The 11951-nt window shown below is 42.6% G+C and overlaps 1 protein-coding gene across 1 annotated transcript; it reads right to left on the bottom strand.

Moving 5' to 3' along the window:
- Positions 1–466: 466 nt before the first annotated feature.
- Positions 467–6751, bottom strand: LOC307041887 (complement C1q subcomponent subunit C-like). The gene is made up of 7 exons (XM_079685446.1): positions 6662–6751; positions 6099–6266; positions 5112–5288; positions 2431–2507; positions 2113–2241; positions 1519–1620; positions 467–770 (listed from the first exon to the last, which is right to left on the bottom strand). The coding sequence occupies exons 2-7, from the start codon at positions 6253–6255 to the stop codon at positions 630–632; spliced, it is 783 nt and encodes a 260-aa protein (XP_079541572.1). The 5' UTR covers positions 6256–6266; positions 6662–6751; the 3' UTR covers positions 467–629.
- Positions 6752–11951: the final 5200 nt, after the last annotated feature.

Genomic DNA, 11951 nt, shown 5'->3' on the forward strand with positions numbered 1-11951 from the left:
ATCCAGAATGTGGTTAGCCTAGCTTAGCACAAAGAATGGAAGTAAAGGGAAACTGCTAGCCTAGCTCTGCAGATCTTCTTAGTTTGGTTCATTGTTTTTACCTCATTGGGGAAATTTGCCTTGCAGAAGAGCACATTGTGTCAGGTTGGATAAGATAATTTAATAAGTAGTAAATCAATTAAGAACAAATTCTTATTTTCAAGATCAGAAAGTGACAAAGGTAACATTCACTTGTGTGCAGATTAAGCATGTTATTGCACCTGTGTATCTGACCTGTTCTGAAGAGTTTCAGTTCATAAGTGTTGTAACAAATAATTGATGTAAAAAGATTGTTTTAATTGTCTGCACTTTCTTGATCAGCATAAATATGCTTTGGTGTGTTTTATTCTTCCCCGTCCAATTTTAATTCTACCTGAGACGACATTTGGAAAACATTTAATATTAACACACACACACACACACCATCAATAATAAAATCTTATTTTATTTTAGTTGCATGTACGAAGGGTTCAGAGATATTCCTGTACTGTGATACTGTTTTATGGAGAATTCCCCCTTCTGAAAACTGCTTTATGTGGTCTCAGATTTGGGGAATTCCTGTGTAAATGATTTGCACTTTATTCTAGATTTCAGAAGAGCAGGAAGCCGCTGAAGATGATCTGTTTGTCTTGATTGTCTCTTAATTCATTGGGTCTCTGCTGGTCTCTGAAGGACTCGAGCCAAACCTTCTGTCCAACCGCCAGCTGCAGAACTACGCCGCCCGACAGCACCTGAACACAACACGACACAGAAAATCAGGTAATTACACATGAGTGGTGGAGGGATGGCACATTTGGACGTTTAGGAATGTAATCTCCAGTAGTAAAACGCTAGGACATAAAAGGACTACAGCACGGTCACATGACTTCACGTCACCACCGCTAAGCTAAAGGTGGCTAATGTTGGGCTATAAAGGAACTACAGCACGGTCACATGACTTCACGTCACCACCGCTAAGCTAAAGGAAGCTAATGTTGGGCTATAAAGGAACTACAGCACGGTCACATGACTTCACGTCACCACCGCTAAGCTAAAGGTGGCTAATGTTGGGCTATAGAGGAACTACAGCACGGTCACATGACTTCACGTCACCACCGCTAAGCTATGTCTTTGTAGCAATAAAAGAGCCTCTATAAAGACGTGTACATAATTACTGGCTGTTATTCTGTAATTAAAATAATACACTTTTTGTCAAATAATTCCATAATGAACTGAAAATGTTTAGCATTTTGTAAAGTTATTTCAAAAATAGTTTTTACAAGGGTTAGGGGCGGGACATCTCTAAGCGGTTGACCAATCACAACAGAGCCGGCCAGCTAACCCATCAGAGCAGACTGGGCTCAGAGCAGACTGGGCTCTGCTTTCAGACAGAGGGTGAAAAGAGGTGCTGCAGCACAGTCAGTATGACAACAATAAAGAACCTGAACATCAGCATAATTGGGCCCCTTTCAAGGAACATGTTGTGGCTCTGAAACTGACCTGATCACTGTTCCTGTTGACCTGATCAGTGTTCCTGTTGTAATCACAGAATCCCAGGCTGGTGGTCAAAGCTTGGCTCGCTATATTCAGACACATGCTCACCTAAAACAGACAAACAAAACAACTGTAAAAGATTTTGAAGAATGCAAGTGCAGATTACAATGTAATGTACAATCTTATCACAAGTAGTGTGAGAAGTATTCAGATCCTTCATGCCGTTAAAGTTCTAAGACTGCCCTGTGAAAAGAATGCGATACAAGTAAATACTCATTCTACAGAAAAATGGTGTCCATATGGAATATTACTAAATATATGACCTTATTAGATGGTTAATATTGTTGCATCAAGGAACGTATTACTGTTGCAATAAAGTTCAGATATACACATTATTGATGAAGACTTTCTCTTTGTAATTCATTGACAAATAATTTGGTAAAAATGTTACTTTTGATCCACAGTATTTAAAATAAGAGCACATTCCACCACTGCAGATTACATAAAGAAACCTGTTCTTTTTTCCAGTGAATGTCTGATAATGTATATTAAACATTTATTTTCATTCGAAGATCTGCAGTAGATTAAAAAACCCTTTACCTTGGCCACAGAGTGGAAGTTGAAGTAATAAACTCCGGGGACTCTGCAGGTGAAGTGACCTGTGGCCTCGTTAAAGTCCTTATCGGCGGCCTCAGGTGTGTTTACCTCGGCAGGCCCGTATGTTATTGGCTGTAACACACACACACACACACACACACACACACACACACACACACACACACACACACACACACACACACACACACACACACACACACACATACACACACACACACACACACAGGTTAAGTCAGAGGTGAATGATTATGTTATTAATTAAGATACTCTGCAGATTTTAAAACATTTAAGAGACTGCACCCGTCCAATGACAGGATAACTGTTGTGAGTCCGAATCGCTGAGAAGGCTGATCGAGCCATCTGAGCCCCCTGTCCTCCTGAAACACACACACACACACACACACACACACACACATACACACACACACACACACACACACACACACACACACACACACATCAAAATATATTTTAAATGTGCCTGTAGTATTAATTAAAGTGACTTAATCGTTATTTGAGGTTTATGTAAAGTTATCACCTGCTAATGACCAGTTTTTCAAGGCAAGATTTCACACAAGGATTATACGAATAAAAGTAAGAGTTAACATGTAGTAACAGTATGTTAATAATAACAACAATAACATGAATAAAACACAAACTAGCTGAATGTATACAATACACAGATATCAGGGAAGATAATACAATATTTACATGCTGGTGCAAGTGTGAGGCTATAAAAGGAACACACATGACTTCACGTCACCACCGCTAAGCTAAAGGAGGCTAATGTTGGGCTATAAAGGAACTACAGCACGGTCACATGACTTCACGTCACCACCGCTAAGCTAAAGGTGGCTAATGTTGGGCTATAAAGGAACTACAGCACGGTCACATGACTTCACATTACCACCGCTAAGCTAAAGGAGGCTAATGTTGGGCTATAAAGGAACTACAGCACGGTCACATGACTTCACGTCACCACCGCTAAGCTAAAGGAGGCTAATGTTGGGCTATAAAGGAACTACAGCACGGTCACATGACTTCACATTACCACCGCTAAGCTAAAGGAGGCTAATGTTGGGCTATAAAGGAACTACAGCACGGTCACATGACTTCACGTCACCACCGCTAAGCTAAAGGAGGCTAATGTTGGGCTATAAAGGAACTACAGCACGGTCACATGACTTCACGTCACCACCGCTAAGCTAAAGGTGGCTAATGTTGGGCTATAAAGGAACTACAGCACGGTCACATGACTTCACGTCACCACCGCTAAGCTAAAAGAGGCTAATGTTGGGCTATAAAGGAACTACAGCACGGTCACATGACTTCACGTCAGAGTCCTGCACGGGTCTGATTTTCAAGACCCGCTCCCGCCGGCACCCGCGACCTGCAATACCGAACCCGCCCCGCTACCCGCACATATTGCCAATTAGTTCCGCAACCCGACCCGAACCCGCATATATATACGAGCAGTGAAAACGTGCAATTATTAACACACGCAGTTGCATATTTGTCTCAAAAAGCGTGGGATGTTGGTTATTTTCTCCATCTAGGATGACACCAAAAGCCTCCCAGACGTTGGGTTTCGCTCTTGAGGAAGTGTCGGAAAATGCTGTATTCTCCGCTAGAGAGCTTCACCTCAGCCATTTCGAATGTGGCGCGCTCAGAAGCAGATTGATGCGCTGCAGAGGTTATGATTATGCGCGGTCACGCGGGGGAGAGTTCTGAGGATTTAAACATTAAACTAAATTATTATTATTTTAATATATTTATTATGCAACACCCGCGACCCGACCCGCATCATCTTTGTTTTACCCAGAACCGAACCCGGAAAAAAGCGTTTGAAAAAATACCCGCGGGTACCCGACCCGATGCAGGACTCTGCTTCACGTCACCACCGCTAAGCTAAAGGTGGCTAATGTTAGGCTATAAAGGAACGACAGCACGGTCACATGACTTCACGTCACCACCGCTAAGCTAAAGGTGGCTAATGTTAGGCTATAAAGGAACGACAGCACGGTCACATGACTTCACGTCACCACCGCTAAGCTAAAGGTGGCTAATGTTAGGCTATAAAGGAACTACAGCACGGTCACATGACTTCACGTCACCACCGCTAAGCTAAAGGTGGCTAATGTTAGGCTATAAAGGAACTACAACACGGTCACATGACTTCACGTCACCATGCACCGCTAAGCTAAAGGTGGCTAATGTTGGGCTATAAAGGAACTACAGCACGGTCACATGACTTCACGTCACCACCGCTAAGCTAAAGGGGGGTAATGTTGGGCTATAAAGGAACTACAGCACGGTCACATGACTTCACGTCACCACCGCTAAGCTAAAGGAGGCTAACGTTGGGCTATAAAGGAACTACAGCACGGTCACATGACTTCACGTCACCACCGCTAAGCTAAAGGAGGCTAATGTTGGGCTATAAAGGAACTACAGCACGGTCACATGACTTCATGTCACCACCGCTAAGCTAAAGGAGGCTAATGTTGGGCTATAAAGGAACTACAGCACGGTCACATGACTTCATGTCACCACCGCTAAGCTAAAGGAGGCTAATGTTGGGCTTGATGAGGATTTGTCGTCTAATTTAGACACTTGCTAGCAATTTTTTTTATTCACCAGTGGGGTGTTTATTGATGTATTTTATGTCGTAGAACAAAACTTTAAAATCTCTTTAGCTTTTGTTTACCACAGACCTTTTTTCACCCTAACAACCAATAACTTCCAGGCGAGGGAGTAGGAAGTGATAATATGCTGACTCATTTCCGGGTTTTAGGACTCATTCCTCATTTAATTTAAATGTTTTAATGCATGCTTCTTAGGTAACATTAAGCTGTCTTTGGCCCCTTTTCTGCTGTAATAATGTAAATGACTAATAAAGGTATTTTGATTCTGATTCTGATTCCTGCACCACTCTTTTGTGTATTATCTAGTATGGTTTATACTTTAAGTCGTATCCTTACCGGAGATGATGCCCTTCCCCTCGGCTCCGGGGCGACCGGGCTCTCCAGGTTTTCCCGCGGCTCCCAGATGTCCTCGGTACCCTTTAGGGCCCATGACCCCCTGCTGGCCTCGCCCCCCCGCCTCCCCCTTCAGCTTCCTCAGGACCGCCTCATCCACCGGACCCTGCAACATCACCGCTGAAACACACACACGTTAACGATTAAACTGCAGTAACTCACTCTGTGGCCACTAGGGGGTGTCAGAAACAAGATGAGAACCAATTAATTATCTTTTAGTAAACCTACGTCAATTTAATAGATATTACATTACTATAATAGTGGGTTAGGGGGGTTAGGGGTTAGAAGTAGATATTTGATCGGTACTAAAACTAAAAGTACTCCTTATGCAGAATGACAATTTTCATAATAGCGTATTGACCGAATACAAGACGGGTTTTTTTCCTTGAAAACAATCTGAAAAAGAGGGTTCGTCTTATATTCGGGTTCTAGACTTTTCAATGTAATTACATAGTCACAACAACAGATCGTGCCAAACGAGTGTTCCCCCAAGCGAGAAACCGTCTTAAAGTACGTTAACAGCAACAGGAGAGATAGAGATGGAGAGACACAGAGAGCAAGTCCAATGAAGTGGATCAAAATTAGGGAAAGTTCATAAACAAGAGAGGCGAAGTTACGATGCCAATTTTAAGATAATGGTGATCAACGAAGCAGAGTCATCAAACAACTGTCGAGCAGCAAAGACATTTGGTGTTACTTTGGTCGTCTTATATTCGGGTCAATACGGTGGTATATCTATTATGGATGATAATATGTACTAGTACAATTTTGCAGCTGGTTAAGGTGGAGCTAACTTTAATTACTTTTTTTTCTTTTTAACAAAATATAGCTTCATAATTAATTTGTTATTTAAATGTTTGAACCTGAGGGTGATTGCATGAAAAGACAAAACTAAATACAAATATACCTTTAAAATAAAGAGTGTTTTACCTGTGTCTCCTTTCTCCCCCTTGGCTCCTGAATATCCGTCTCTCCCTGGAGCTCCTGCCTCCCCCGCCCGGCCATCTCTCCCCCCACAACTCTCATCACATCGGGCAGGAATCAGGGTGAAGACCACCAGAAACACCAGACCATAATAACCTCCCATGGTCCAAAACACTGAAGAAGAACAAGAACAAGAACAAGAAGGAGAAGAAGAAGTTTTACTTTTTGTCATAAACAAAATCTTACGTACAGCACACATTACATCATTTAAAGATAAGGGTTTATTAAGTATTCATTAAGATGCTTAATACCTGCAGCAAAGTTCAAGCCGGTTTTCATAAAAATGAACGGAAACTAATTAAAACTAATTAAAACTAATTCATCTTAAAGGAAACATTCATGCAAATGGGTATAATTCATCAATTTAAAATAATAAACTATACAAATGTTGTTATGTTGCTGTTGACCACTGTTGACTATTCAAGTATTGAGTGTTAAAATGGTTTACTTTTATTTAATTTCATATAATATCACATTACATATATTATATTTTATATTATTTTACTCACCAGCAAAGTTGTCTGTCTCACCGGCTTGGATTTCGAGCTGCGATGAAAAGACGAGATTTCCTCTTTTGGTGAACAGATAAAGACTTCTCATTAGAGTCCCACATACACACACACATATACACACACACACACACACATACATACACACACACACACACACACACACAGACACGCACACACACACATATACACACACACACATACACACACACACACACACACACACACACACACACACACACACACACACACACACACACACACTAAGAGCAAGGAAATGAAACTCATGATTGGACAGAAAGGAGAGCCAGTTTCTCAGAGTTATTTTAAATGTGTCTGTAGTTTTTAATTAAAGACACTTCATTTTTTATTTAGATTAATCTAACTGTGTCTGGAACCAAGTTGCACCCAATGAAAACAGAGCAGCAAACAATTGCTCCTACAGTAATTGATGTTATTATCCATAGTGAGAAGAGAAGAGATATGTTGTAAAGATAAGATTAAACCGTACAATTTAGTAACGGAAAAACAAAATGCATTGATTATCTAACAAAGTAAAGTCATGTTATTTATTCATTATGAATAATACTAATATAATATATCAATATAAATAAACCTAGTACATTAACTCATCTACATGTACAATATACTTAATAACTGCAATGAAGGTTTTTTTCACAGCAGGTTTTTTCCACTTGAGAGTTTTTGGCGCCATCGTGTGTTTATATGATGCAACTACAGCAGAATCAGAATGTTACCGTTGTTACAGCAGAAAAGAGCCAAAGACAGTGCAGGAGCCATTGTGCTGTATGGGTGTTGTTGGCATGTCAGTTTACTTTATTTATATTTATACTGCAATATTATTTTGGACACTTGGTGGCGGGGGTTAGCTGCACTGGGTGTTACGATTATTGTGTTATTTCATGTTTTCTTCCTTGTATATTGTCTGGTCCTTCTTCCTGTGTTTTTCCCCTGTCCTTAGTTTCCCTGGTGTGTCTATAGTTGTCTGATTGTGTTAACCTGTTGCCCTTGTGTTTCTCCTCCCCTGCCCGGCTGTTTCTCGTCTTGTGATTACCCCTCCCTGTATTTAGTCTTGTCTCTTCCTGTGTTCAGTGTTGGTTCGTCTTTTGTTTGTGAATGAGGTCACCGGTGAGTGTTCTGTTTTTTGGTCCAAGGTATTTTCTTTTTATCCTTGAAATAAAGGTTAATCAGAGTTATCTGCATTTGGGTCCTGCTTCTTTCACTCAACCGTAACACTGGGTGTATAAAAGGGGGTCATAGGTGACCGGAGAGGACGAGGACACAGGAGGAAAGAGCCCGGCAGATGCTCATACTGTACCACAACCTTTGACACAGTATAATTAAACCTTGGTGTGCAAAGCTAATTAAACATTATTCTAAACTGCACAAAAGGACCGGAAAATCATCTTTCGACTCCACTTTGAGCAATAAAATGACTAACGAAGCACTTATACACTAATAAAGGACTGGCTTATCTAAAACCAGTTGAGTAGCACTTGAAATGTTTGGCTCTATGAAACCTGATGTACTTCTATGATTCTGTTTTCTTCAAGGTTGTATCTTCTTGGTCGAACGCACTTATTGTAAGTCGCTCTGGATAAAAGCGTCAGCTAAATGCAATGTAATGTTTGTGTCTGCGTCTGGATCACTCCAATCCTCCTGTGAAGTAATGGCAAAGGACATTGGAACATTAAAATGGCCATTACACACGGCTTGATGTTCCCTAAGAAGCATGCATAAAATAAATATTTAAGATAAACAGTTTTAAAAGAATTAAACAATTTACAAAAGTCTCTCTCGAGTTCCCTCTCAAGTCCCTAATCAAGTCCCTACTGAAGAGCTGTTGGAGGTTCCGCTGGGGGTCCTACCAACTCCATGTCCTGTCCCGTTGGGGGTCCCGCCGACTACTCTCCTCCCGGGGTTCCTGCCAACCCTATGTCCTGTCCCGTTGGGGGTCCCGCCGACTACTCTCCTGCCGGGGGTCCTGCCAACCCTATGTCCTGTCCCGTTGGGGGTCCCGACGACTACTATCCTGCCGGAGGTCCTGCCAACTCCATGTCCTGTCCCGTTGGGGGTCCAGCCGACTACTCTCCTGCCGGGGTCCTGTCAACCCTATGTCCTGTGCCGTTGGAGGTCCCGCCGACTACTCTCCTGACGGGGGTCCTGCAAACCCTATGTCCTGTCCCGTTGGGGGTCCTGCCGACTACTCTTCTGCCGGGGGTCCTGCCAACCCTATGTCCTGTCCCGTTGGAGGTTCCGCTGGGGGTCCTGCCAGCTCCATGTCCAGTCCCGTTGGAAGTCACGCCGACTACTCTCCTGCCGGGGGTCCTGCCAATCCTATGTCCTGTTCCTCTGGGGGTCCCGCCCACAACTCTTCTGCCGGGGGTCCTGCCAACCCATTGTCCTGTTCCGTTGGATGCCCCGCCATCACCTGTCTCGCCGGGGGTCCTGCCAACTCCTGGTCCTCTTCCGTGGGGGATCCTGCTGAAGCCTGTCCCACCGGCTCCGGTTCCTGTTCGGCCGACACCGGGTCCTGCCCGGCCTCCGGAGCTGTCTGGTCTTCGCCCTCGAGCCCGGCCCCTGAGAGCCGCGGTCTTCGCTCTCGAGCCCGGCCCCCTGAGAGCCGCGGTCTTCCCCCTCGAGCCCGGCCCCCTGAGGGCCGCGGTCTTCGCCCTCGGGCCCGGCCCCTTGACTCTTCCTGCCGCTGCCTTCACCCTCATGCTCGGCCCCCTGAGTTCGCCCGCTGTGGCCTTCGCCCCACCATGGACTCTGCCTTGCCCCCGGGCCGTCCGCCCGAGTCCCCCTTCTCGGCTTCAGCCTTGCCCCCGGGCCGTCCGCCCGAGATCCGTTCCGGGTCCTCCGCTGTGCTCCTGGGCTGTCAGCCCAAAATCTCGTCCTCCTGACCCCCTCCACCCACCCTGGTGGCCTAGTGATGCGGCATTTGGGTCCTGCTTCTTTCACTCAACCGTAACACTGGGTGGATAAAAGGGGGTCATAGGTGACCGGAGAGGACGAGGACACAGGAGGAAAGAGCCCGGCAGATGCTCATACTGTACCACAACCTTTGACTCAGTATAATTAAACCCTGGTTTGCAAAGCTAATTAAACATTATTCTAAACTGCACCAAAGGACCGGAAAATCATCTTTCGACTCCACTTTGAGCAATAAAATGACTAACGAAGCACTTATACACTAATAAAGGACTGGCTTATCTAAAACCAGTTGAGTAGCACTTGAAATGTTTTAGCTCTATGAAACCTGATGAACTTATATGATTCTGTTTTCTTCAACTTTGTATCTTCTTGGTCCAATGCACTTATTGTAAGTCGCTCTGGATAAAAGCGTCAGCTAAATGTAATGTAATGTTTGTGTCTGCGTCTGGATCACTCCAATCCTCCTGTGAAGTAATGGCAAAGGACATTGGAACATTAAAATGGCCATTACAGACGGCTTAATGTTCCCTAAGAAGCATGCATAAAAGAAATATTTAAGATAAATAGTTTTAAAAGAATTAAACAATTTACAAAATACACATCCTGTAACAGTTCTGATGATTTAGCAGCCAGATTTAATATTGCACAGTTATTAACGGCATATATTGCACATCATTTGTATTTCACAACAAGGGGTGTGATGGCATAGTCTGTGTTGTTGTGACATACATGCAACCTGTAAAATGCAGAGATGAAGTCAAAAGGGAGAATTTCTATTTCGTATATTTAATTACCAAAGCCTGAACCACGCCTAACTATAAGCTTTATCAAACGTGTTTTAGATTTCATGTCAAGCGTCTTTGAGCATTAGGAAAAAGCACTATAAAAATCCCATGTATTATTATTATTATTATTATTATTATTATTATTATTATTATTATTATTATTAGAAGGAAGGTCTTAAACCTAAACGGATATGGTGTCTGCCGCCCGGACATACACTGGAAGCTTATTCCACAAAATGCTCTGACTCCCATTTTACTTTTAGAGACTCTGGGAGCGACCAATAACCCTGCTGCATTCTGGGAAAGCAATGACCTAATCGGACAGTTGGCTATAATTAACTCGTTAAGACGGGTGGTGCCTTCCCATTAAGGCAGGGGGGTCAAACCGGTCAAACTCAATGTCATGGCGAGCCACGTCAGAATGATGGTTACACTCAAAGGGCCGGTTGTAACTTTATAAATGTACAGCACCAGTCAAAAGTTTGGACACATTCTCATTCGAAGGTTTTTATTTATTTTGATTATGTTCTACATTGTAGATTAATACTAAAGACATCAAAACTATGAAAGAACACATATGGAATTATCTAGTAAAGAAAAAAGTGTTAAAAATCCAGAATATGATTTTTATTTTAGATTCTTCAAATGAGCCCCCTTTGCCTTGATGACTTCTGTATTTAAATATATAATATATATTAAATAATGTATTATATCACATTATTGGCTCTGCATTGGATTATTATCAGTACTCGTAATAACTTAACAACGTCTGAACGCAGAAGTCTAGGGCAAATAATTGAAAGCAAATAATCAACGATTACACCAATTGTATTGAATATGATATTCTTTGCAAGCTTCACGTAACATGAGGTCACCAGGCCTTGAGCTTGACATCCCTGCATTAAGGGATTTGTAGGCGTGGAGAACATAGATCCAGTTTGGAGCTCAGTCAGGGCGTCTGTGTTTGTGTTTTTAAGACAGTGAATAACTCATGTGAGGAATCCCAACCGTCACACTGCTTTGAAATGCTTGAGTAACAAAGCTTTCCAGAGGAGAGCGATAAGAAAACACAGCGAGTTCAGTCTTGTGCTGGCCGTCTGTGTTTGAAGCGGAAAACAAATGAGACTGTGTTTGTTTTTCATCATCAGGGAAACACAACAAGAAATATGGAATATGTAAAATATTCTGTAAAGTAGACTGCAGCCTTATTGCATTTAAAACAACATACACGCAGGCGGCGTGGTTGGTGTTCAGATCAGGGGGTCACAGCAGGACAAAAAGACACAAATAATTGAGGACCTTTTTGGTGCAAAAGGGAAAAAACAAATCAGGAGTGACACACAATAATAAATAATATATACTGATAATAATACATTATAAACATGAGAACACAACATGAGGAGGAACAATGCAAAGCAATACATTGTAATTGTGTAAGCCAATTGTTTTAAAGTCAACCACATACACACACACATTTTAATGGTCCTGTTTTTGGTTTCTTTTCAGAAGAAAGACCAGATTATATCCTCTCTCACAAACACACAGGAAAC

The sequence above is a fragment of the Notothenia rossii genome, assembly GCF_949606895.1.
Source record: "Notothenia rossii genome assembly, chromosome: 5".
NCBI lineage: Eukaryota > Metazoa > Chordata > Actinopteri > Perciformes > Nototheniidae > Notothenia > Notothenia rossii.

Excerpts from the sequence above, each read along its gene's own strand:
- LOC307041887 (XM_079685446.1), bottom strand. The coding sequence starts at position 6,255 with ATGGGAGGTTATTATGGTCTGGTGTTTCTGGTGGTCTTCACCCTGATT. Across the intron at positions 2,242-2,430 it reads GTTATCCTGTCATTGGACGG|CCAATAACATACGGGCCTGC; the intron begins GTGCAGTCTCTT and ends TGTGTGTTACAG. Across the intron at positions 771-1,518 it reads TCAACAGGAACAGTGATCAG|GTGCTGTCGGGCGGCGTAGT; the intron begins GTCAGTTTCAGA and ends TGTTGTGTTCAG.